The sequence below is a fragment of the Aythya ferina genome (assembly GCF_964211825.1).
Source record: "Aythya ferina genome assembly, chromosome: 6".
Lineage (NCBI taxonomy): Eukaryota > Metazoa > Chordata > Aves > Anseriformes > Anatidae > Aythya > Aythya ferina.
Window position 1 is genome coordinate 30,534,822 of NC_140303.1, and position 23,730 is coordinate 30,558,551.

The window sequence follows — 23,730 nt, forward strand, 5'->3', positions numbered from 1 at the left end:
CCAAGACCCCTTCCTCCAGCAGCCACAAAAATGGGGCACCTGACACCACTGGGCACCATTTTCTCCTTTGCTCTAACACAGCTTTCTGAAAGATAATGAATAGCAGAAAGCTATAGCAACACTCTTCAGCCCTCACACCACCTGGCCCCATGGAGGTTGTGTTCACGGCTTGCACCTCACCCTGTGCATCCTTCATCTTTCCTCAGCCACACCAACTTCCCATCAACAACCTGGATTAGGTGGAGATTGTCACTCCCTCCTGTTTTTCCACTTGGTCAAAAAGTTTTGACTAAACTATTCAAGAAAAAAAAAGTCCTCTTTATGGTGGAATTTCAGGGTGGTTTTTTGTTTGTTTGTTTGGTTGGTTGGTTTGGTTTATTTATTTTTTGTCAGGAATAGCACTAATCTCCCACTTCTCTTTTCCCAAATGACAGAAAGGCATTAAATGGGGAGCTGGAGGCTGGAAATATTCCTACAGCCCCTCAGAGTAGCTGCAGGTACTTGTCAGGACTCGTGCTTCTTTTGACTTCTCTGGCTTGAGTTCTTTGATGGGACAGTCTCCCAGGAAGCAACACAGCAGCTCAGAAAGAAACAAGGCCAACAAAGAATGTGAAGCCAAACCAACTAAATTACAACTTTGTTATTTACTGCAAGACCACTTCATAAATGGAAAGTTTCCATGTTAATGCAAGAATTGATCTGGAAACGTTCAGTATTTTTTTTGATTTATCTGCTTTGAAATCAGTATTTCCTGGGTAAGACGTAAATGTTATTTCACGTGAGAATTCTGCAGGGAAAGCAGAGGAAAGGGAAGAATCCTTCTCCTGCTTTTCTCCCAATGCCTTCCCCACTGCTTCAACATCATAAACAGCTGCAGATAAGCTCTGTCCTGCAGCCTCATGGCAGATGGATCCACAGAGCTGAACTGCCACAGCTGCTGCTCAGCTGAACAGCTGAGCAAGAGAGCAGAGGGTGTCTGCTTCCAGCTGGACCCACCACACACCCAAGCCAATGGGCATCCAAGATGTCAAATGACAGGCTGTGCCCTAAGCTCCACAGAAAACACCTGGGCAAGTTGGACAGGCATCACCTCACTGAGGGATGAGAACAGCAGGTTGGGGGGAAATATGGCTCAGACAAACAAGATGGCAAGCAAAATATGGCAGCTGGTGATACTGCTGCGAGTAGGAGGGTGACTGCAGCTACACAATGGCTGGCTGGACTGACCATGCTTTGGGCATAGATTTTAGGTTTCCATTCCTCTTGCATGAAGCATGAGCAATATATCCAGATGAATCTATTACAGACTCTCATTGGCATGCCCTGGCCCTGTTTAGCCACTGTTGAGAGAACGAAGTTGCTTGTGGACATAAGTACAGGGCTCTTTGCACCACTCAAGCACCTGGAAACAGTGCCCCACATAGACAAAAATATAGACCACATCCCTTCAGCTTTCCCTTATTCTCAACGCTGAGTTTGTCTCTCTGATTACTGCTGTAAAGCTGTGTGTCTGAAGGAATTTAGCTCACAGACACAGCTTCCAAAGCCCATCTCCTCTGACACACCAAGCCTGGTAAGCCCACATCCTGGGCTGAGTCTTACCTCTGCTATTTTGTTTGTGTCATCTCTCCCAGGCCAATCCGGCTCATAAACTTCCTGCAAACACTCCGTCAGCTTCTTGGAGGCCTCATGCATAGCTAGGAAAGAGAGGTAACTGCCTCAGAAACAGGGAAACACTTTATCCCTTATCCTGAGGACCAGGGACATGGGAGATGTTGAATGGGTTACAACAAATGCTAAGCTGTTCCGTATGGGATGTCTGCCCCTGGACAACACAGAAAAGGCAGGTAGCCAGAGGGAGAAAGGATGCAGTCGCATCAAATCCTCTGTGTTCACACCAGCCCGGCATTAAAGCACAACCCCATCCCATCTCAGCAAATCCTGAAGGAGTCTGAGAGATCCCCCACCCGGACAAGGCGGACCTTTCCTTAAAACTCCTGCCTTGGGATAGGAAACACCAGAAAGGGGATGGCTGCAAAAGCCTCACTGCACAGTTAAGTCTTGAGCAGAAAGTTTTCTGCATACACTGATCTTACCTTTTACGGAAGCCAAGTAAGTTCGGAGATCCTTCTGCAGCCTTGTGCCTTCCGACTGTGAAAACAAGAAAACCACCAGTTATCCTTCCATGCAAAGACAGTGTAAGAGGGAGGAGTCCAACATTTCTAAATAAAGAAAATGCATCTTGCAGATAGGCTGAACATCAGCACTCTAACCAGCCTAAACAAATATTAACAGGGAAACCACACGGCCCTCCAGCCTTCTTCGTAGGTCCACAGCTGGTGACCTGCATGCATCAACAATATCACCAAACTACTGAGCAATTTGATGTGGGTAAAGTGTGATTTGCTCTTCGCAGCAGAGCCAGCTTTAATGTTTTAATTTCATACTGGCAACTAGACAGGGTCCAAAAGACAATTAATTTGTAAGCCAAGGGCTAGTAGGTCTATGCAACACATGTAACCAAAGGGTGTCTGTAGGATATGGGAGATAAATGTAATTGTCTTATTTTGAACTGGATTGGGAGCAGTTAAGCTCACCAATTTTTCCTATAACACTGCAAACCAAAAGCCCAGTGCAAAGTATGTACAAGAGGCCACCAACACCACCACAGAGGATGTCAAAGCATGGGAAAGAGCAAACCAGAGGACACCTATACAGATACAATTGCTGGGGTGTTCAAGGAGTACAGAGAAGTTTGAAAGGCAGAGATCTCTGTTATAAAAGGACTTCCCTTTCCCTGTGGGATCTCACTGGATTCTCTCCATCTCCCCAAGTAGCTGTAAAAACAAGGACACAGGAAAGCAACAGCTACATCTCACCCCTTCCTCACAGCCTGCTGCCATGCCTCATTTTCCTTCTCAGTTTGTCCCATGGGGGGCCCCCAGCACAACTAATTTTGAGAGCTGAAGACAACTCCGGAGACAGGGAGTTCACAGAACCTCTCTGACAGCTGCCTCAGAGCTAATAGCCTTACAAGCAGATGTTTCCCATCAGCTTTCCCCACCAGTCAGCCACCTCTTCCCTCAACCGAGCTCATGCCCTGATCCTTTGGGCTTTCAGTGCAGCTGTGCTCTCTAAGCAGAGGCTAAATCTGCCCAGCAGTTGAAGTGGCAGTGCTAGCATATCTTTGTGGAGAAATCCATCTGCTTCCAAGCACTACACCTGATTTAAGTTCCTTACCTCAAAAGTTTGGATGAATTCACATTTGTTCTCTTCCTACTGACAGCAACAAAGGAAATGAGGGATGGCAAAGAGCTGACTGCCTTTATAAAAGGAAGCCAGACTTCCAGCTGGATGGAGAAGCATTGGAAGGTGACCCAAAGAGAGCACAAAAGGAAAGGGACAGTGACCATATCTGCTGCAAAAGTCCTAGGAGGCCTTAGAACACAAAGCAAGAAAATGTAGAGCTCTACTGGCTTAAGGTGAATGGGGAAACCTGGGCAGATGAAACTTCCTTGTGGTGCAATCAGAAACCACCAGGGATGAGATGCCAGTAATCAAATGCACAGAGGACCATCGGAGAGGCTGAGCTGACAAGCAGTAGTATGAGTTTGTTTGTGGCCAAAACAGCAAGCAAGAAGGGCTTAGAGAAAAGCAGTGATGTCTTTGCTTAGAATGGGTCCGTGCTAGAAACCACAGACTGGAACTGGCAAGGTCAGTTGTCACATCGGAGAAGAAATGGCACAGAAGAAACTATCATGCAAAACCCCTCAGTTGTATACATTTTCACCTTGCAGCTGTATTGTTTTTTAAGAATCACTAAATTCAAACACACAACCTTGAGGTTATCCAAAACTCAGAGGCAGGGAAGGTCTGCTGCAGAACCTGCCTGCCACACTCAACTTAAACTGTGACTTAAACTTAAACTTGGGTATCAAACTGTGACTGAAAACTATAGCACCTGAAATCAGAAACCACCTTTACAATTGTGCCCATACAGCCTTGAGTCCTGCCACAGCAGCACGTGAGAGAACCCCGATGCCCTGGGACTCTTCCAGACTAAACGCCAGTCCCAAAGTCAGGGTAACAAAAGGATCTCTGAGAGGTCTGCTGGCACTGCAGTTGAACATCAAATCGACAAGGACAGATTTTTAGATAGGTCACCTGAAAAAACTGCAAGTCAGGGCCAAAATACTGGAGTGTGCAATTACAGCCATGCCCAGGTAGCCTCATAAAAGCACATGCCCCAGCCAGGCACTGTGCCACCACGGTGTACCTTCAGCCTGTACGCAGTGCTGTAACCTGCAACCACCAGGGGCTTTTCAGCCAGCCCTCACTGAAGGCTCTCCAAGACTCTGGGGTTTACTTTCAAAGTCCTTAGCCTGCTAAGACACTGAATAGTCTTCATAGCCTGTAAGATCTGTAAGCACAACAACTCAAAGCGAGGTCCAACTCTCAGTTTGTCCAAGAACCCCAGCTCTCTTAGGCACCTGGGTGGCTTGTACCTGGAGCTTCCCTCCAAGTCTCTTTTTGGCATTTCCATTGTTTTATTTCCTGCCATCGATGCAGCAGCTCCCTCCTTCGCTGCCACAAGGGTTTCTCTTCATTGTTTTAAACATTAATGCTTTCCCAAGAAACTCTGGCAAATGCTCTCTCTCCATGCATGCAGCACCTGCTTCTTCAGGCAGGCTGAAGCAGGCTGTCACGTACAGCCACGATTCTGCATAAACAGCTCTCACCAAGTAGTTAGACACTGTCAAATGCTGTACAGAAGCTTTCTGTACCCTTGAGTGCACACACATAAGATGCTTCCTACACTTAGAAGTAAAAGTAGATGAGAGTGAAACTGGAATCTGAAAAATGAATATAGCTCCCAGTTATCAAAGAACAGGAGGTCTAAGGATGTACAGGGGAAGTTATAGGGTATGGTTGGCCCTAAAGATGTTTGGGAAAGAAATGTCATGCTGCCATGCTTGAAATCAGTGTAATGCAACCCTGTGAGCCTGTAACAAATACAACCAGGCTGTATGTGCAGGAAGATGGATATTTAAACACTGAAGAGTTACACTGGGGCAGCTGGAAGAGCTCTCTCTTCAAAGCCCAAATGAACTACATATTACTTATAACTCTGTGAAAGAAAAACACAAAAGTATTTTGGGGACTTCTTGTTTTATTTGGGGAGTGTGTGTGTGTGTTTCATTTATAACACCTTTCACCCAGCACTGTTTATATGTGTAATTCTCAGTAGAGCTGTTTCTTGGTAGAAGACAAGTTTCCAAAAACATTCTCCCCCAACTTCTAAAGAAGAGATTTTGTGCCAATTATTTTTACAACAGCAGACAACTGTTCCAGATGATACTTCTCACCCCTCACTCTCTTGAACAAGGAGGCAAGCACAGAGGGCCCAGAAGACTGCCACGGCTCCTTATCAGGCAGAAGAGGAGAGCATCCCAGCCTTCCCAATGCTGACAGTCAGATCTTGATAGCTCTGCACACGAATTAGCAATTCTGGGCATTGTGCCAGATGTCCTGTAACCCTGCAATAAAGTATGGCCATCTCTGCAACAGGCCACAGGCTTTGCACTGAATTTGCAAGGCCTCAGAACTGAGGCATCAATCTTGCCCTGTCTGAACTTTTCTTGGCCAGCCTGTAATTTTGTTTTGCTTGGTTTAGCTGTGACAGCAATTTCGCCAATTGACTTGGTATTTATGGCTGCTTTCCTTTACTTTTAGTTACCTTTGTGTGGCACAGCTGTCAGCGCTTCTCATGTTGTTTTTTTCTTTTTTTCTTTGTGTATTTTTTTATAGATAGCAGTAACAAGCAGTTATTCTATGTTGCATGAGTTATGAGTCTCATAACAAGACTCACGGGAGAGGAACACAGGTCTCCGAGGATAGCAGAGGACTTGAGAAATTAAGACATAGGAGATGGCTCAAAGGCACATTGGAAAACATACAAAAATGTTGCCAATCAGATCCTAGAAAGAGAACAACGAAACTGCCAAGAGGAGCATCACACTGCTGACAGCGCAGGACTTCAGGTGCTGACGGCTCACTCCAGCACCCCACCACCGCCAGAACAAACACTGACCTTTGGACCCAGAGGAGCAGTAGAAGGGCGAGCACGATGCCAGGAAGATGTGTAGGAGTGAAGCATGTCACAGTTTTAACTGCATTCTTTTTCTTTTTCTCTAACAATTCACTTTGGAGTAACTAAATAATGACTTCAGTTTTACAAACCGTACATTGTGGGATTTACTTATGTACGTGGCGTGCTTCCTCTCTGCCTGCAAACAGGGTTTTAGGTGTAGCATCCACAGCCAAACCTACACTGCGAGAGCAAAGATTAAATGCAGCACCCCGCGGGGACTCAGAGCAGCGCTGCCTGCCCCGAGGCTGAGTCGAGCACTGTGAAGCGTGGGCAGCGATGGTGCAGCCCGTGCCAGCAGCAGCTTGTCTCCCGGGCACTCGTTGTGAAACGCTGTAAACCAACCCAGATCTTCCACTCAAGGGAAGGCTCCCAAAGGTATCAAACCCAGCGGCTGTGCCAGGTATAAGGGCTGCCGCCAGCCTCCCCCTCGCTCCCTCTCTCCCGGGAGCATTTCAAGTGCAGGGGAAGAGAAGCCAGTGCCTGGCACATCTCAGGTCTCTTGCTCCCAGGTCTCCGAGGACAATTTGCTTTTGTGCTGGTGCCTGGACAAAAGTGACACTGGGACAGGGAAGGAGAGGAGCCTTCCAATGACCTAGCTGGGAGGCTAATTGCCAGAGATAACCTGTCGTGAGGGAGTAACATGTGGGCCAACTGTGCTGTTCGGTGGGCCTTCAAGAGACACAGGGGAGCCCTGTAGCAGCATTGTTATGCCCAGCTCATTTGTCATGTAGCAAATCCATCTGTCTGAGATCTAAAAAGCTGCCACTATTTTGAGACCTCAGAGTGGTGATCTCATATGAACCTGAATGGAGAACCCTCTGGAAAATGCAATGCCTTCCCTCATGTCCACTCATCCACCATTTGGGAGAACCACAAGATGCCTTAGTTGAAATAATAAGCTATTTTTAGACCTGCTCCCCATTCACTGACAGTCGTCCCCCCCCAGGAACATGTGTCAGCATGGCCCAGAGCAGTCATTAGAATCAGAGGAGCCTCCAACCAACTGAGCAAACAAGGCCAGTGCCACCAGGATGTTTTTCAAAGCTCCCCTCCTGTGTCAATAACCCTCTGGTTGCACCCCAGCCAGCTCCCCAGGAGAGCTATTCTGTTACAGGCCCACAGCAAAAGCTCACCTTTCCTCCAGACTTAACGCTTCCAACTGGAGCACACTTTGTAAGGAAAGGGCACGGAGCTCTCACGCACACCATACCATACACACATACTGCATACATGCAAATGGAAGCAAGTGGCTTTATATGCACATACAGCTAATGTTTTTCCCCAGTCTCCTTAGCACCGTAATTCCTGGTCCCTAGATAACAATCCAGCTAACTCACTTTTATGTAGATACTCTGTAGAACAGGCATTGCCTGCATTTATTTTACTGATAGGGAAACCGAGGGCAAAAGGAAAACCAAGAGACCACAAGCAGCAAATGCACAGCAGCCTTTGACAAACTGTTTGGAGAGTTTAGCTCACGGCCTGTCCCTGCAAGATGGCAAAAGAAATTGAGCAGTAAGGGGTACAGAGGTCGTGCTTCTTTAATAGGCTTCTCAATGCACCATGGGGACTGATGGCTTTGGAAACTGAACAGCCATTCTGGACAGCCAGATCAAGGTTTGAATCCAAGTTTTTCTTCTTAAAAAGGAGATTTCCTAATTGCTGATAGTTGGTCTCAACAGTGATATGGAGAAGTCACAACTGGCAATGTCATGTCCCCAGAAGGAAGCCAAACTGTATTCCCGTGTGTCCTAGAGAATACCATTGGTAGACAAGCTATAGAGACATTGCACGTACTTCTGAAGCAACAGCTACTATTGCTGCCAAAAGAATGATCATTAGTCTCCAGGAATCTGTAGTCAGCCTTGGTTAGATACAAGTCCAAGTCAGACTGAAAGATTTTCATTATATTCAGCTGTGGCAAATCCTGGCTCAGCCGATTTTGGGACACAGAATCACATCTGCTGAGTCCTAACAGACATGATGCAGCTGCCACTAACAGCTCCAGGAAAAAAAGAAAAAAAAAAAAAAAAAGGCTTTAGATATGTCAGGAAACAAATGGTCTAAAGGTTTTCTTTAGCACCACCTGTGCTTTGGTGTTGCATGCACTTCCTGCCATGAAACAGAAGCAACGCTTCCCCTAACACCAAGCACGGCTGTGCTTCAGCCAGCCCTGTAAATTCCTCTTCTCTGGGTGGCTGAAAGTTCCAGTTACAAAAACATATCCCAGGTCAAGACATAATCCTACTGCTGTCCATGGCAGGGGGAATTGCTACATTATTAAAATATTTGTGTGTTACAATAGAAGCAAGAAGCAGACACTTAAAAGAATGATGACTTGGGTTTGACGCAGGGATTGTGCAAAGATGGAGAGGAAGTTAGATTTAGATCTTATCCATTGAAGGTCGTTCCCTTTTCACCATTTGCTTTGTTTGCCTCTCTTTTGCTCTTTGGAAACTGAATCTACCATTTTTCCATTTTGTTTTTCTTTTTTTTAATCTGTTTCCTCTCCTATCCATTTTTCAGAGAGGCAATGTTGCTCTTATGCCTGTTTCCAGCAGGAAAAAACTATACTGCACAGCAGATGTTAATGGAAGAAAATGTTCTGGTTGAAGTAATTTTTTCCCCCAAACTTGGGTCCAGAACTAGAATTAGTTTTTAGCATACACTCACTCCATGATAGCGGAATTGGAAGATACAGTGTGAAGTCTTGTAAGCAAACAGTTAAGAGTTGTGGGTCACTTCAATATGACTATGGCATCATTTAATTTCATGTGCTTTAATTGCATATTGTAGGAGATGATTAGAAATTAATACTGAAACCCTGGGTGTAATTACATATCTCCAATTATCTTACCAGCTGTTTGTTGAAGTTCTGCACACACTGCTCAAACTGTTCATCTTTCGTTTCATCTGCTTTCCCAAGCTTCTGAAGGACCTGCAGAAAGAGAGAAAAAAGATGGGAGACTTCAAACACAGATGAAACAAAGCAAACGCAAAGAAACACTTGCAAGCTCATGAGGCTGAAAGAAGAAAGGTTAAAAAATGTCTCCCTTATTCTTTTACTCAGAAATTCTGGAGTATTTCTCTACACAGTCACAATCTGAAAAAGGACTTGCAGGTGAATCAGAATGCACTCAGATCTCTAATACTCTGCTGCACAGAAGAGCACAACTTTCTTTGCTCTTCACATGTCTAACGCTTTTTGCAAACAAGGCAGTAGTGACCCAGTTAACAATCTCCTAGACCAACCAGAAACAAACCACATCCCTCATACACCTCATGTTCTGTGGTTATGCTCATCCTGGTTTAACACAAGACTAGTCCAGACAGGCTGGGATTTTTGCTCCTGGAACAGCTGGAGTGTGCTGCCCTCAAACACATAAAGCTGTGCAGAGACATCCTAAGAAAGAGAATATGGATGGAGCAGTGAAAGTCCATCTCTTTCCTCCTTTTCTCACTATGCACATGCTTAGCAGGAGCTGGCTGCTGAGAGCAATTGGGGACCTCGCACCATGAGTCTATGGGACACTGTGTCACATCTGAGTGTCAGCAGCCAGCCCTGTTCCTCTCACCACAGCACAGCTCCCTACAGCCTGCAAAAAATCCTTATCAGACTACTTCCCTTATCACATTTCTCTTTTAATAATCTCTGTGCAGCTAAGTGGGTCGCTCCAGGGCTTTGAACAAAGCACTTTTGGGGCAGGAGGGCAGGTCCCATCACAACAGGGCCAGACAAACTGCAGCTGCGGAGAAGGGCAGCACTTACTTGCTGTGCCCCAAGCAACTCTCGCAGCAGGAAAACAAGAGTACGGAGTAGAGCTGATTAAGCTTGATTAAAACACATTTTTTAATCGAAAATAAAACCTGATCATGCCCAAAAGAAAGCCTCGTCTTGCAGGACCAATAAAAATGCAGAAAAGCCTACCCAGTCCTCAGTCAGAGGAGATTCTGGGGAGCCAAAGGTGGGCAAGAAAGGGTGCTGCAAGAGCACTTGGACAAGGAAGGGCGTGCTGTCTGGTAAGAGCGTGACTTTCAGAGAGGCAGAAAGCACTGGAAAGCAGAAGTCTCTCTTGCTCTGCTGAACACAGCAGGCCTTTATCCATAGATCTCAACTGCCACGTTCAGAGGACCCAGACAAAGGAGCAGGTGCAGGTTGTTGCCATCAGGTCTACAGGGAGGCCACTAGTAAGCATCTCCAGCCCAGCCCCTCTGATGGGCTGACTGTGACAGCCACCTACACCAGCTTCTTCCAACTTCTTTTGCAACCTGCAGATCCTTTCAGAGAACATGAGGAGGGTTATCTTCCTGCAGAGCACGGATCAGACTTGTACTTTCAGTCCCCAAAATGGCACTGAGACGGCCCATGAAATGGGATGCAACATTCACACGCTGGCCCACTCTCACCTTAATGCACAGGCAGGGTGCAGGATGTTTGTGTTACGTCTCTGAGGCTAATCTCAATTCCCCTCTCTCTCATATAAACACATTCCCCAGCTTACCCCTGTCTGCAGTAACTGCCTCTAAAGCTGTGCACAATAAACCAGCATAGCCATTCAGCTCAGAAATCCCCTTATTTAGGCTGGGATTGAATGTCCAGGAGAGAATCAATGATTTTCATTCTCCCCCTGTTCAGTGGCCTCTCTTCAAATCCAAGAGTCTTTGAGGTACTCATGTGGCAGTAAAGGATGAGGGGGAGACGCAGGCGCATGAGGACTGCCCTGCTCGTGACTGAGGACTGAACCGAAAACCTCCAGCTAGAAGCACAGCTCTCCACAGCTCAAGTGACAGCAGCAAGCACTGCAGCTATGAATGACTAATGCACTTAGTAAACTGTCTACACAGCAGGATGCAGACAGCATGAGTATTCGCATCTTCCTCTCAAGCCCCTGGCACACACGAGCTTGTTGGAGACTGGAAGAAAAGCAGCACAAGGTGGAGAGGCAGAGTCCTCTCCATCAGCTATTGGCGCCTCCTTTGCTCATGTGCATGCCACAGGAACGCTGCTCAGGCTACACATTTCTCTGCCATTCCAACAAGCATGAAGGGTTCGATATGGCTTCATCTTCCCCAAGCAGCATGGTGAGCCTCTTCCACTGAGGATGTTGCTCAAAGGCCCCCGTGGTCAGCTGTACTCCCCTGAGCTACCAGATCCATTATGGAGCAAGAGTTTCCCATCCACTGGGTGACTTTCTGTATGTCTGGCACATGAAGAGAGCCATCACACCAGAAGTGCCCAGCAAGAAGAAGAGCTGCAAACTGAAAAGCAGAATGAAGTTCCCAAAGTGAAGATCAAGAGAACTGATATGGATATAAAGGAGTTTTTTTATGGGGCAATACATCTGTCTGGCTAATCAGGAGATGTGATGTTTTCAGGCCTGGAGGGAAGGAGACTGTTTAACTCAGAGGAATTTGGAGTATGTTGCCAGGGGTCAAAGGTTTAGAGCAGCCTCTGTGCATCTATACCCTCAGACCATTCATTGAGATGGCCTGCGCTCCTGCTTCCTACATGTCCAAGAAGTTAATCTGCAGTGCCACTGCTCCCTAGGGGACAGCCACACTGAGTGCAGGGTCAGCTGGGAAGCTCTTGTAGCACTGTGCTGAGGGGCTCTGCACTTGTCCTGCAAAACACTTGGCACTGGAATGGGCTCTTGACTCACAGGCTGGCTCTGCGGAATAAGCTTCTGCTGCAACAGTGATGCTCAGCTGAGGAGCAGCTCTGCATGGGGGAAACGGCAGCCTCATGCAGTCTGCTGTCTGCCTCATTACTTGCTATGATACAGCAGAGACAACGTTTCTAAACTGCTCCATGGCACAGATTATGTTCTCCCACCACCCTCTCTCAAAAACAGATCTGCCTTGTACAATCAGCCCCGAAGTCAAATGTAAAAGTCATCTGAGGAGTATAAAATGATGGCTCCACAAGGCTGCTCATCAGACCTGCTCCCAGCTCTCCCAACAGCACCATACCGGCGAGCTGTACTAAGGGATCCCTCTGGATCCCCTAAACCAGCCAGGGATGGAGCAGATGGCCCTGGGTGTGCTGCTGACTGCAGGCATGCCTATTCTCTCTGCTAATAACCCGTGAGCTCACAGGACAACTCCCGTCCCCAGGCTGGTACGTGCCGTCATAGGTCAGGCTATTCCGGGTGAGCCACGGCTGCTCCCTCCCTTCCCCTGTGACGGTCTCTAATCCTCCAGCTCGTTGCAAAGCCAGATAAAGTTCGGATGGAAACTTCAGGCTCTTTGATAGCTATTAATGGAGCAGATTTACCAGGATAGGAGTCAGAACCCCGCCGTGGCTCCCAAATCTTAGGGTGGATCAGGGCTGGTGTGATCTGTCAGCTGCTGTCTGGAGGCAAACCACACCGGGCAGCGACATGGATCTGGCATTTAAAAGATTAAGCAGCAACCATGCCTAGGCTCCTTGGTCTGCCCTTGACCTGAGAAATCCTGACCCTGCCTAAGGAAAGCGACCATTTCAAAAGGTGGAAGATGAAAGCTCAGATGAAGGAAGGAATACTTTGCATGAATGAGGTGGTTTAACAACACGCATATAATAACAACACACCAATAAATCCAACTTGTGGATACCAAATGATGATAAATCTCTTACTCCACTCTGTATCAGAGAAGGGGTTGTGGTCACACCTGATGGACATGGCCCCTCTGCTCCTAAATCCCTCCAGTTCCTGACCTCTCCTTCCCTCACAAATGCCTCTGACTCCTGTTGTATCTGCCAACCCCAGTGCATTATCTTCAACTACCTACCAACTAGGCAAAGAGCCAGTAATACTGTGACTAATTCTGAATTCCAACAAGTTGGGATGTGCCAGTGGGTTAACCAGCAACAGAACAACTAAATCCTCAACCTCAGGCCATTCTTCCACAGAAGACACACAGAAGGCGGGGCGGAGAAAAACAGGACCCAAGTCAAAATGGAACAAGCAAAGCCCCGTAACTTCATAAGATACAAAGGGAATTGCACAAGCTTTTTAAGTGTTTTGTCCTTTGCCCCAGTGAGATGTGAGCTGCTCAGCGAAGGACTTGGGTTTTGTGCTTGGGGAGAGGAGCAGGAGCCCCCCACCTGCCCCCCAGAGCAGGCCACGCTGCTGCCTCGGCGCCCGCCTGTAGGCCCGGCGGGGGACAGCCCGGCCTCCTCGTCCCAGCCTGGCACAATCGAGTCTTTCTTTGGAATAACTGGACAAAGGAGGATGAGACGGACAGGAAGAAACCCCAAAGGTCTTAGCACTGCATTTTAAATTGAGAAAATTATTCCCGGGGCTGAGCAATCAGCGAGATCACTGGAAAATGGGAAAGGGCAGTGTCACCCGTAGCGCAGACAGAGCAGCTCTTGTTTGCCTCTGTTTGCTGGCAAAATTCAACAGATCGTTGGGAAAGCAGGGTTCAATACAGTGTTTTGTTAGAGACTTCCTGTATAACCTGGGAAATCCACGTCCAATGTCACTGCCATCCAGCTGAAAAGGGGGGCATTTGTTCAGCATGTCACAGGGTGATCACAGTTATCCCGGGCATCCCCAGCTGCCAAATGGGAAACAGAGGTACAGAGGGGTGGGGCGCTCTCTGTGCTCTTCTAATTTCACAGGTGTCCCTCTCACTAAAGCCTGTATGAATTTGCATTTATTTGCCGTATTCTAAACCAAAATACAGCTATTAAAAAGAATAATAATAAAATATAACAACAATAATTTTCTGGTCACACTGGATGTTCTGAGACTGCAACAACAGCAATATAAAAAAAACTGCTAACAGTGACAAACTTAAAGCATTCAAATAGACTGGACTGAATGGAGATTCTTTGCTAATGGCAGACTTCCAAAAAAAATTAGACAACTATTTAAGGTGTGATTTAAGCAGGACTGCATCCACTCTGCACAGGGGAAGGATCTTGTGAGGCCCTTTCAGAGGTAGTTTCCAAACTCCGAAGATGACAGCAACAGAAGGTTAATCGTCTGGTTTCTGAGTACCCACTCCAAGACCTCACTCCTTCTTCTGTCAGAAATTCAGTCAGAAGTGCAATATACATCCAAACGTGACTAAATAATAATGGCAAATATGGCTAATCATCAAAGAAATCTAAGTCTCTGTCACCTTCCCTACATGGCACTATACTGCTAAATATCCGATAGGAGCAAGAGTCACGCTGCACTGCTTTCAAGGCTCATCTCAAATATCTGCCCCTGACAGCTACTAAGGAGCAGTCTCACCATGACCTGCACCTTCAGGACACACCTCTCGAGTTTAACATGACTCACTCTAGTTTAAACTCAAGTTTAATATGACTCATGTCATATTGGGTTGCCTTACAAGGTTCATCCTCCTTGCTCACTCTACAGCCAATACAAAAAAAAAAATCCAGGAAATCCAGTTTCTCGTTCTGAATTATTTCCTGGAGTAACCTGCTACCCCAAAATAGGCTCAGAGACAGTTCAAGGCAGCAACTTCACCAGACTGAAGTTAGCATCTGCAGGATATAACCGTGTTTCTGGTCTCTGCACGCCAGGTGTAAAGTGAGATGCAGACATACACACAGCAGGTATGGGACTTTTTTTCAAGTCTCGTGGCTGGAAATGATGGTCCGCTTATCCATAAGGCTGAGTCATAGGTAGTGAGTAACATCCCCAAGAAAGGGGTACACAAAGGACCTGCCCTACTTTTGTGGCTGCACATTGCACCATCCTGATCTAAGAACACCCGCTTTATTTCTGCGTTTTCCTTTTGATACTCTGCTGAAAACTTTTTTTTTTTCCTTTCTTTTGGTGAACCATAAGAAGCAGATTGCTTGGCTGCAGCAATTTTTATTTTTTTTTTATAGCAGCTGCAAACCTCCATCTAAACTCAGAGGCTTTAACTGAGGGAACTGCAGGGCACAAGCCTGTAGCGATAGCCTTCTGAGGATAAGCTATTCCTAACTGCACCATGCACTTCACCCAAGACCTCAAGCAAACCAAAATTACTCTGCTCAGTTCCTCCTCATGGGATAAGGCAGCTAGCATCCATCATAAAACACTGCAAAGCCTCACCTAGCTGCTGCACTGGAACATCTCCCAGTGCTTATAAACAAAAGCAAAAAGATGTACAAACTTGTTAAGCAACAGTACTACAGGGAGGTTATTATGTTTTCTTACAGTAACAGCACAAGAGATGTTTTGTATTTGTCTGTTCTGTAAAGGTACTTCCACTACTTCACAGTATTTGTTATGAAGACTAATTGGAGGAAGCTCATGAAGCCTGTCACTCTTAAGACGCTTCCTCCAATGCTTGGCTCCCTTTGGGGTTGGAGATTCTTTTCTCAAGTTACACGATAGTGATGTGAATCCCTTGGTCAATCACAGCACTCATTGTTCACGTCATTATCAAATGTCCTAAGATTGTAGGTAAACTCAGCGAGAACCGGGCCAAACCCCCAGACCCGTTCAGCCCAAGCAGAGGACAGCTAGCCAATCCAGCAGATCTCAGCTCCTCCTGCACTTGGAGCTCAAGAAGCTGTCTCACACACTGTGTCAGGAGAATTGCTGTCTCACTCTCTAAGTCAAAATTGCCATGTGAACGGGCAGAGCTCTAAGCACAAGGTAAAAGCCTTCCTAGACCTGTGGCCAGAACCTCGAACTCATCTTCGGCACAAGGAAAAGAGGCAGGATGATTTTCATTACCCAGGTTACCCAATCCTCTATTTGTTTTACTCTTTCAGCATCTGCAGTTATATTGCTTGCCACGTTCCCCATCCCAGCAAGACAAACATCTCTGAGGAGCCACATAAATGGTTCCCTTGTTTTTGAAGCCTGCCACACTTATAGTACTCAACTCTTTCTGAGGAAGCTAGTAAGTACTTTACTTTCAATTCCAACCTGTGATCAAATCACTTTTCTAAATTGGGCTTTGACATTTCCCTGCTTTAATGTCACTCACTCTGGAAAGCCTGGGCTACCAGGATCTGCTAACGTCTCCAACTATAGTGTATCATCAACATACAAATTAAGGGAAGAAACTAGGAAGGAAGAAAAAGGAGCAGCACAACAGGATAGGCTAAAAGCCCCATACTTGGCTAGCATAAACTTCCTTGCAAAAGCCCTCCCTCTTAGAGGAAGATGTCAGTTGAGGACCACAATCTCCTGAGCACAGCATTTTCCTCCAGAAGCTGACATTTCCATTTTCAGAGAGAGCAAGTACGGTGAATCCAGCAGACAAAAGTAACATTCACCAGCCTCATTCTGCTTCCTGCTCCCCCAAATCAGGAGAACAATTCCAGAAACGCTGATCTTGGATATTTATCCAGGTTGGAAGCTTCTCCACCACGAAAAATAATGATATTCTGCCCAAGCAGCCTTTCCACATTACCTACAGGACAGGCAGTACCTTTTTGCAAGGTCAAGTCATGTTATTCAATGGGTAAAGTGCAACTGCTCCCAACATCACAGGTGAGACCTGAGGTTCTGTATGAAGGGACTAGCCCTCTAAGATAAAAATCTGTGTGCTGTAAAAGTTCATCGCTATGAGGGTGCCCACGTTGCTCAAGTATTTTGAAGATGCATATATTCACGCGCATGTATTTCTGTATAACTCGCTCACACTTCAGGCACCTAACCTCTCTGAACCACTGTAGGTAGCTACTTAAAGATGATGCTGGAGAAGCAGCAGTTCAGAGACCTGCTGCACATATGAGTTCAGTAAGCCCACAGGCTGTACTTGCTGCACTGAATAAGGCACTTATTAACCTGAGAAAGGTTATGCAAACTGTTATGGAAGGCAAAGCCATCAATATTGCAGCTTACTAGGCAGAGTAATGCCAACTTAACATTCAGAGCATTTCTACATGGTTATTTTATCCAGACGGTCTACAGATTTCAGAAAGACAAATCCCTCCAAAAGATTGCAGAACCTGGCAAATCCTCATGACCTAGGAATGAGCAGTCATATAGTGCAAACATTAATTTAGGAGCCCTCTAAGAAGTCTGAAATCTCCCATCTCCTAATATCTAACAAGTTTATTCTCCCCCTCTGTTTGCCTGCAACTATGGGCAGCTACTTTTGGGAATCCTAAGAGCCCACCTGCCGAGAGGTCTGAGCACTGGAAGTCAGTGAGTGGTCTGTGGTTTGTGCACTTAAAATACAAACCAAGACATGCCTGCAACTTGCATTTTTAGCTATTGCCCACTAGGGAGCTGGGCTTTTTTTTGTCAAGAAGCAGGGTGTTTCCAAAATAGCTGTCTGCTGACTGATTTCCATGATCCTTCTCTCTAGGCGTAGGCTGGAGGACCTCTTTGTTTCTTTAATCTACCACACTGCCCGGAGCCACAAGCCAACAGCTTCTCTCTCATCTTTCTCTGAAAGCTTCGTGCTTACAGCTGCAGTACCTCTCAGGCTACTACAGCATAGTCCTTTTTATCCTCCCATCTTTGACCATACAAGTACAGCATATCCATTGCTATTTGGCAAGCGTTACACAAGTAGAGAAGAAGCCAAGGTTAAAGCTATCAGCTACATGTCCTGCCTCCAGTGGCCAAGGACTCCCTGCAATGCTTCAGTTTCCTACAGCCACCTTGTGAACAAGCTTGCGTTACATGTTGGAGGCATGTGATCAATGAAAACATGCACAGAGACTTCTGAAATTTGCTTTTATTGCAATAAATATGGGTTAACAAGGAGCAGTGTAGCATTCAGAATTATGGAGGTATTTTTTGCTTTGAAGCAGAAGGTTGTTACTCATCTAGTCCTCTCTTCACCTTCAGGAACCCGAACTAACAAACTGTTTATTCTGTGCCTCTTACATAGGTTCTCACATGCTGGCATCCAGATCGCTTGATGAGTGCGGTGCAGACACCCAGCCAGCACACTACCAACTCCCACAGCACTGGGCTACAATGTCTAACCCTCGGCAAGTTTGATGGATTGAGTCTCAGCTTTCCACAGACCAGCAGTGGGACTCCTTCTCCAAGGCACGGAATCAGTTCTGCAACCAAAAGGCACAGGAAATACCGCGCGGTTAATCTGTGCTAATTCCAGACTCACACAGACTCATTAGAGAAAGAGATAAAGATGACATTCAACTGTAAGCAAAGCCCAGGGGCTCAGTCAATTTTTGTGGCATCTGCTCTGGCAAAAAGCCTGTAAATAACAAGGTCTTTGAAGAAACGGGCAAGTTCTATAGGCATTCCCTTGCTTTATTATTTTTTTTTTAGGGAAAAATGTTGTTCGTAGTACTTTTGGGTGGATCTAGCTACATTTTTAAGCAAAACCAAAAAAAGGAAACAAAAAAAACAGAGCCTAAAACACAAACCCTCACATCCTCCCAATACCACTGGGATATATTTAAAAACTACACCACGAACACATTGTTCACCTAAAATGATACATGACTTTCAAAAAAAAATTACTTTATGAATAGAAGTGCTCCCCTAACATTAGGGCATCCAATGTTTCTAGATAAATATATAAATATTTTATTAACTGTCCTAGGGAAGGCCTGAAATCCTTGCAAGGAATTTTAAAATTGATCACATGGAAGCCTTCTTTTATGAGAGACCCTGCAGTGACACTCTATCAGTGGTTAATTGTGAAATGAAGTTTCTCAAAAATCAGGTTCTGCTGATCGACAGGCCTGACATCAGGTACACTACAAACTGGGTGCTACTTGATGGTGGAAGTGGAAGAGTTGAGCCCCCTCACCTCCCCGTGCTGCCTGCAGGACAGATTTACAGGCAGTGTGAAAGGGGAAGCTCTCCCCTTGCTTCCAGCCACGTACATGCACCCACAGCAGGTGATGACAGCGGAGTTCAGCTGCTCCCTTTTCCCAGCTGGCCACAGCTACGTCCCAAGTGTCTTTTTCACATGTGGCAGAAGGTATAAAGGCCAAGCTGGAGAGCCCAGCTCAGCTCCTTTGATTCTGGGGAGGCCCCAGCTGACAATGTTACCTCAGAAAGGGTGCTGTGCAGCAGCTCTGCCGTGCTTGCACCAAGCAATAGGGTTTGATGAACACCTGTATCTGTGAGACTGGCACACAAAGACATTTTAGCATTAAAAAGGCAACTCAGAGTGATTTTTTTATATATATATATATTTTTTTTTTAAGAGGAGCAGAAAAGTGAGTTCCTTCACATGCTAGAGCAACACAAAGTTTGCAGAATCCTTAAGCAGAGCACAGGACGCAGCAACCCAACGAAAGCAGTTTGCCTCGCTCATCCTCCCCTCTCAAACCTTCACATCAGGACCTCCCAACCAAGTCAAAACATTAAGTGCTCCTAATTATCAGCCCAGTCGCTTCTGTCCTTCATGCAGTTTCCAGTTCTCGGATAACCAGATCTGATTTGAGCTCAGCAGCTTTTATTTTTGACAGTGGTCTCAGAGCTCAGTTACCAGCCTTGGACAAGCAGGCTCTCTGCTCAGCTCTGGGCTGGAAAGGTGTCGACAGGCACTGAATATATTACACACAAGTGGACGTGAGCTGTCACTCCCAAAGGAGAAGGAAAAGGCAGGCTGAGGAAACTTTTTCACTGTAAATCAACTGGGGGGCTTTCTGTTAAAAGAACTTCAGACCACTTTTGTTCCTGCAATGCACCATACATTCATCAGCTTTAAAAGTAGGACCAAGAAACAATACGGAGCGATTGTTTAAAACTGAAGATCTCCAGGAGAGCATAAACAAGGCACGCAGCTACTTGGAAATGGCTCCAAGAATCTCTCTTTAATCTGATGGGGAATGAAAAGAAAGCTTCCCATCCCATCTTCCTCCAAGGCAGGTGGTACCAGTCTATCACTCGTGTCTTCACAGGTGTCACAGAATGGCTAGAGATTTCAGCACTGCTCCATGATTAGCTATTGAAATAATAAGATACGTCAGGTCAGCAGAGATCTGCATCTTTCATGTCTCCCTCTCACCCACAGCTGTGTATCATGACCCAGAAAATCCCAAATCCAGGCAGCAAGTGGCTGATTGCAGCATCAGTGCAGCTGCACGCTCGGTCTGCCTGCAGCATTATTCATCATATGCAGCCTCGTGGCAAGAGGCCCTTCTTGTTCCCGAGGTTTGATTGCAGTGGGATCCTGACCTGTCATCGAACCCCTCTGCGTGAGTCGCTGTTAGTGCTGTCCGAAGGCACAGGTGAAGTCTCCAGGGTCACTGCTGAAGCATTCACAATATTCACAAGGTATTAAGAGCCACCAGCCTCCAGAGTCCACTTTTCCTCATAATCATAAGGGAATATAATGTGCAAATCCTTCATGCATCTAATGGAGAATATCGCATCTAGCCTTCAAGGATAAGCCTAAAATGCAGTTATTTCTGTTTGGGTTGTATGACCTCCTGCCACATCAGGCCTTGGAGAAGACAGCATCAGAAGTCACACCCCTAAAAGAAGGAAGGCTCACCAAGGGTCTGTGATAGGAAACAAACCTGTTCCCCTCTAAAACATTCATCTGAAATAGGCTTTTAACCAACAGTGACTGAAAGCTCTGCCCCCTCAACCACCATTCAACAGCATAAAGCTACAGAAAAGCTCAGGACACCTCTTGCTCGGCCATCACTGGGTGAGGATCTGATTTCTCATCTGCACAGACCTTCAGCACTGGCAGCCTGAGCAGGACAGGTTTCCCTGACAGTGCTCATCCCCCAAGGCCAGGCTGAGGAGCGCCTTGCTGGCTCAGTTGTGGGCTTGTCTGCTGCACAGGAAGGGACAGAGGAGGGCTTGGGGTTGGTTTTTGCTGGTAGTGGGTTGGAGTTTTTCCTTCCTCTCTGAGGAGAGGTTCACTAAGAGGAGAAGCTTTTGAACAAATAATATGGATGCATGGAAAGACACGAAGTCTCAGCAGTCAGCTAAGCTCAGATGCTATTTTCAGATGACTTATGGACATACCCCCACAATACACGTCGTTAGCTGGGCACAGCTGGGGCTGAGGCTACCAGCCAGCTCCAAGCGCAGGTTGCCCCCCCAAAAATAAAGAACACCATCCGACAGCCCTATAGTTATGAATATTTACCACATATTTCATGACAGCAAAACAAAAAAGTGTCCAAGTAGGTAATAACCCCCCAACACCTGGAGATCTTGAACAAGGATCCACAGCAACCAGACCAGGAAAACCCATGCAAGTTGAAGGCCTCCTCCTTTCAGATCCTAGCCATGGTTTGAAATAGCTGTTTCATTTTTATTTGCAGGGGTCCTCTCCTGCTTTATCATCTTATTAAGCTGATAAAGCTTAATACACATGCAGACAAACACAGAAATCACCATCTAAACTTAGACTGGAGAAGTCAGCTCCGCTGTAAATGTCACCAGGTTTAAGCCACGGCTGGGAGGAGAGCAAGTTTGTGTCACTGTCAGTCAAAAGTCATGCAGAGACATATTGCTGTATCAAACACCATTGTCAGCTGTCCCCTCCAAAGCAAATGCAGAGTCTATTCTCAGAGCCCGTGAGTCCTTGCTGTGGCCATTAATAACCGGGGGGGCTGTCAGCAGCCTGCAGCCCTGCCCAGACCACCACTGCACCTTACAGCCTCGCTCAGAAAGACTGAAAGCTGTGAGTGGACTTGCATAGCTCCTAGAAAATGAAAATGTTTTCTGGGTGAATCAATGCACCTGCCTCTGGGCTGCAGGACGCTACGCAGGAGCAGACAGAGCCGAGCCTGAATTCAGCTTCCTGGCTTCACTCGCTCAGACGCGAACCACAGAGAACTGACATTTGATTTCCACCTCCTCCCCACAAACCGCATCCTATTACAGAGTGGGAGAGAAGCAGGCCTGCACCTGCAGCCTTTAATCTCTCGAAAGGGCTCTCAGAGAATATCTGGTAGGTTAGGAAGCAGACAGATTCGCGGTGACCTGGGAGCAAGCTCCACCGCTTTTGGCTACACGATTCCACGTTTGTGTGTGCTTGCAGACAAAACCCGGCCCCCTCACTTTTGTTTGCAGTGCAAACACGCAAGGTGCAGAGAAGGGGAAGTCTTGTTATACATGAAGGATCTCAGATTTCCCATACAGACCTTTTAGAGCAGGACAGAAATGGCTCATGGAGAAGAAGCTGGGTAACTGGAAAGCAGATGTGATTTTGGCTTTCTGCAAAGGTGAACAGTAGCTAACGGAGGGGAGGTAAATCCCTCACCCTTTTCTCTACCTGTGTGCTTCACAAACTACAGCCGTCAGCACCTGAGCACTCCTTGCCCACCCCATTAACAACCTTTCTGTGTAGCCAGCATTTGAAAAGCACCCACTAAAAAGCACCCACGTGTCTACAGATGGCACAGGCATTCCCGCAATCCTTCTGTCATCGCGTAAGGCTGATACACGTATCAGGCAGTCGTGAAGGTTGTTGTGACACCCACAGGCTCGAGTGATGCCACTCAGGTCCTCTCTCCTGGCCTCTCTGGCTCTGCTCTCTCTTTTCACCACCCTCACACACTTCTATTACACACAAGTCCCACCACGTGTTACAACCAGCACAGCGATAAGCGACCCCAGCTCCTGCCAGAGAAGCGAGCCCGCACCTCTCACCCTGCTGACATGGATGACTTGGCGCTTTGTGTGCTTTCGGAAGAGGTTCAAGGAGTTTTTTTTTGGAAATTTGGGGTAAACAAGCATCTGGGCTTCTTTGTCCTCTCCTCCAGCAGTCATGCAAATTAATGCTCCTTTAAACCTCTTGAGCTGTTACGAAGCAGACCCATAAACTTATCACAGCCAGATAATAAACAAGGGGGGAGAAATTAAGAGTTACAAGGAGGCTGTGCTGCCTCGCCAGAAATTATTAACTCCAGTCACATTCTCATTAACAAGCCAGGGTCTCTACTTTTAAAATGCAACTCCCTTTCCCATGCTATCACACTACTTGATAAGATAAAGCCTCCTGGTATTTATTTACACAGGTCACTGCTTCTCATTAAATGAAAAATGGGGAATAATTTTACTCCAACACAGGGAAAGTTCCAGAACATTTTCAAGATGACAAAAAATTGATATTTGCAGGGTTGCTCATGTTATTTATTTATTTATTTATTTTTTAAAAGTGTGCCAATTGCCTTACTTACAGGAAGCTTGAAGTGGAAATAAAGGTGTTACAAAGCTGGATCCCAGTCCATGCCTACAACAGGAACAAAGTGCTGTGCACACCACACTCATAGCATAATCACAGAGGTAATTAACAGAAAGGGGAACGTCTGTGCTGCAACACACACTCCTTTAGCACAGATTTCATTTATTATGGGGATTCACCTACTTATTAATACTATAAAACATTAAGTCTTCATGAGCTCAATCAGTCATTGCAACTGGTAAGTAGATGAGCGAAAACAGCCCAAGGGTCAGAAAGGGACTTGGCTTCCAGAAGAAAATCTGGTGCACCTTGTAGCTTCAGCTGTGCCCTCCGTTTCACCCTCATGCCTGAAGTTCAGGGCGCAGGGCTTTGCCCAACCACCTCAGGGTTCATCACAGAGCTAAGGAGAAAGCATTGCTTTCACCCCCACCAAAAACTTCTGCAACAAAGTCCTTTTCACGGTTTCTTTATGAGAATTTTCAGCTTGATTTAAAAAAAAAAAAAAAAAAAAAGAAAGAAAAAACACACAATAAAACTAC

At 46.3% G+C, this 23,730-nt stretch overlaps 1 protein-coding gene across 9 annotated transcripts in view; it reads right to left on the minus strand.

Moving 5' to 3' along the window:
• The window catches only part of BIN1 (bridging integrator 1), an 86,997-nt gene that overhangs the window by 41,497 nt on the left and 21,770 nt on the right, over positions 1-23,730 (minus strand). For all 9 annotated transcript variants that reach the window (XM_084524233.1, XM_084524230.1, XM_084524228.1 and 6 more), the window contains exons 2-4: positions 9,009-9,089; positions 2,097-2,151; positions 1,603-1,697 (exon numbers count right to left, since the gene is read on the minus strand). In XM_084524233.1, the coding sequence (XP_084380359.1) occupies positions 1,603-1,697; positions 2,097-2,151; positions 9,009-9,089 (231 nt within the window). The remainder of the gene's footprint in view (positions 1-1,602; positions 1,698-2,096; positions 2,152-9,008; positions 9,090-23,730) is intronic.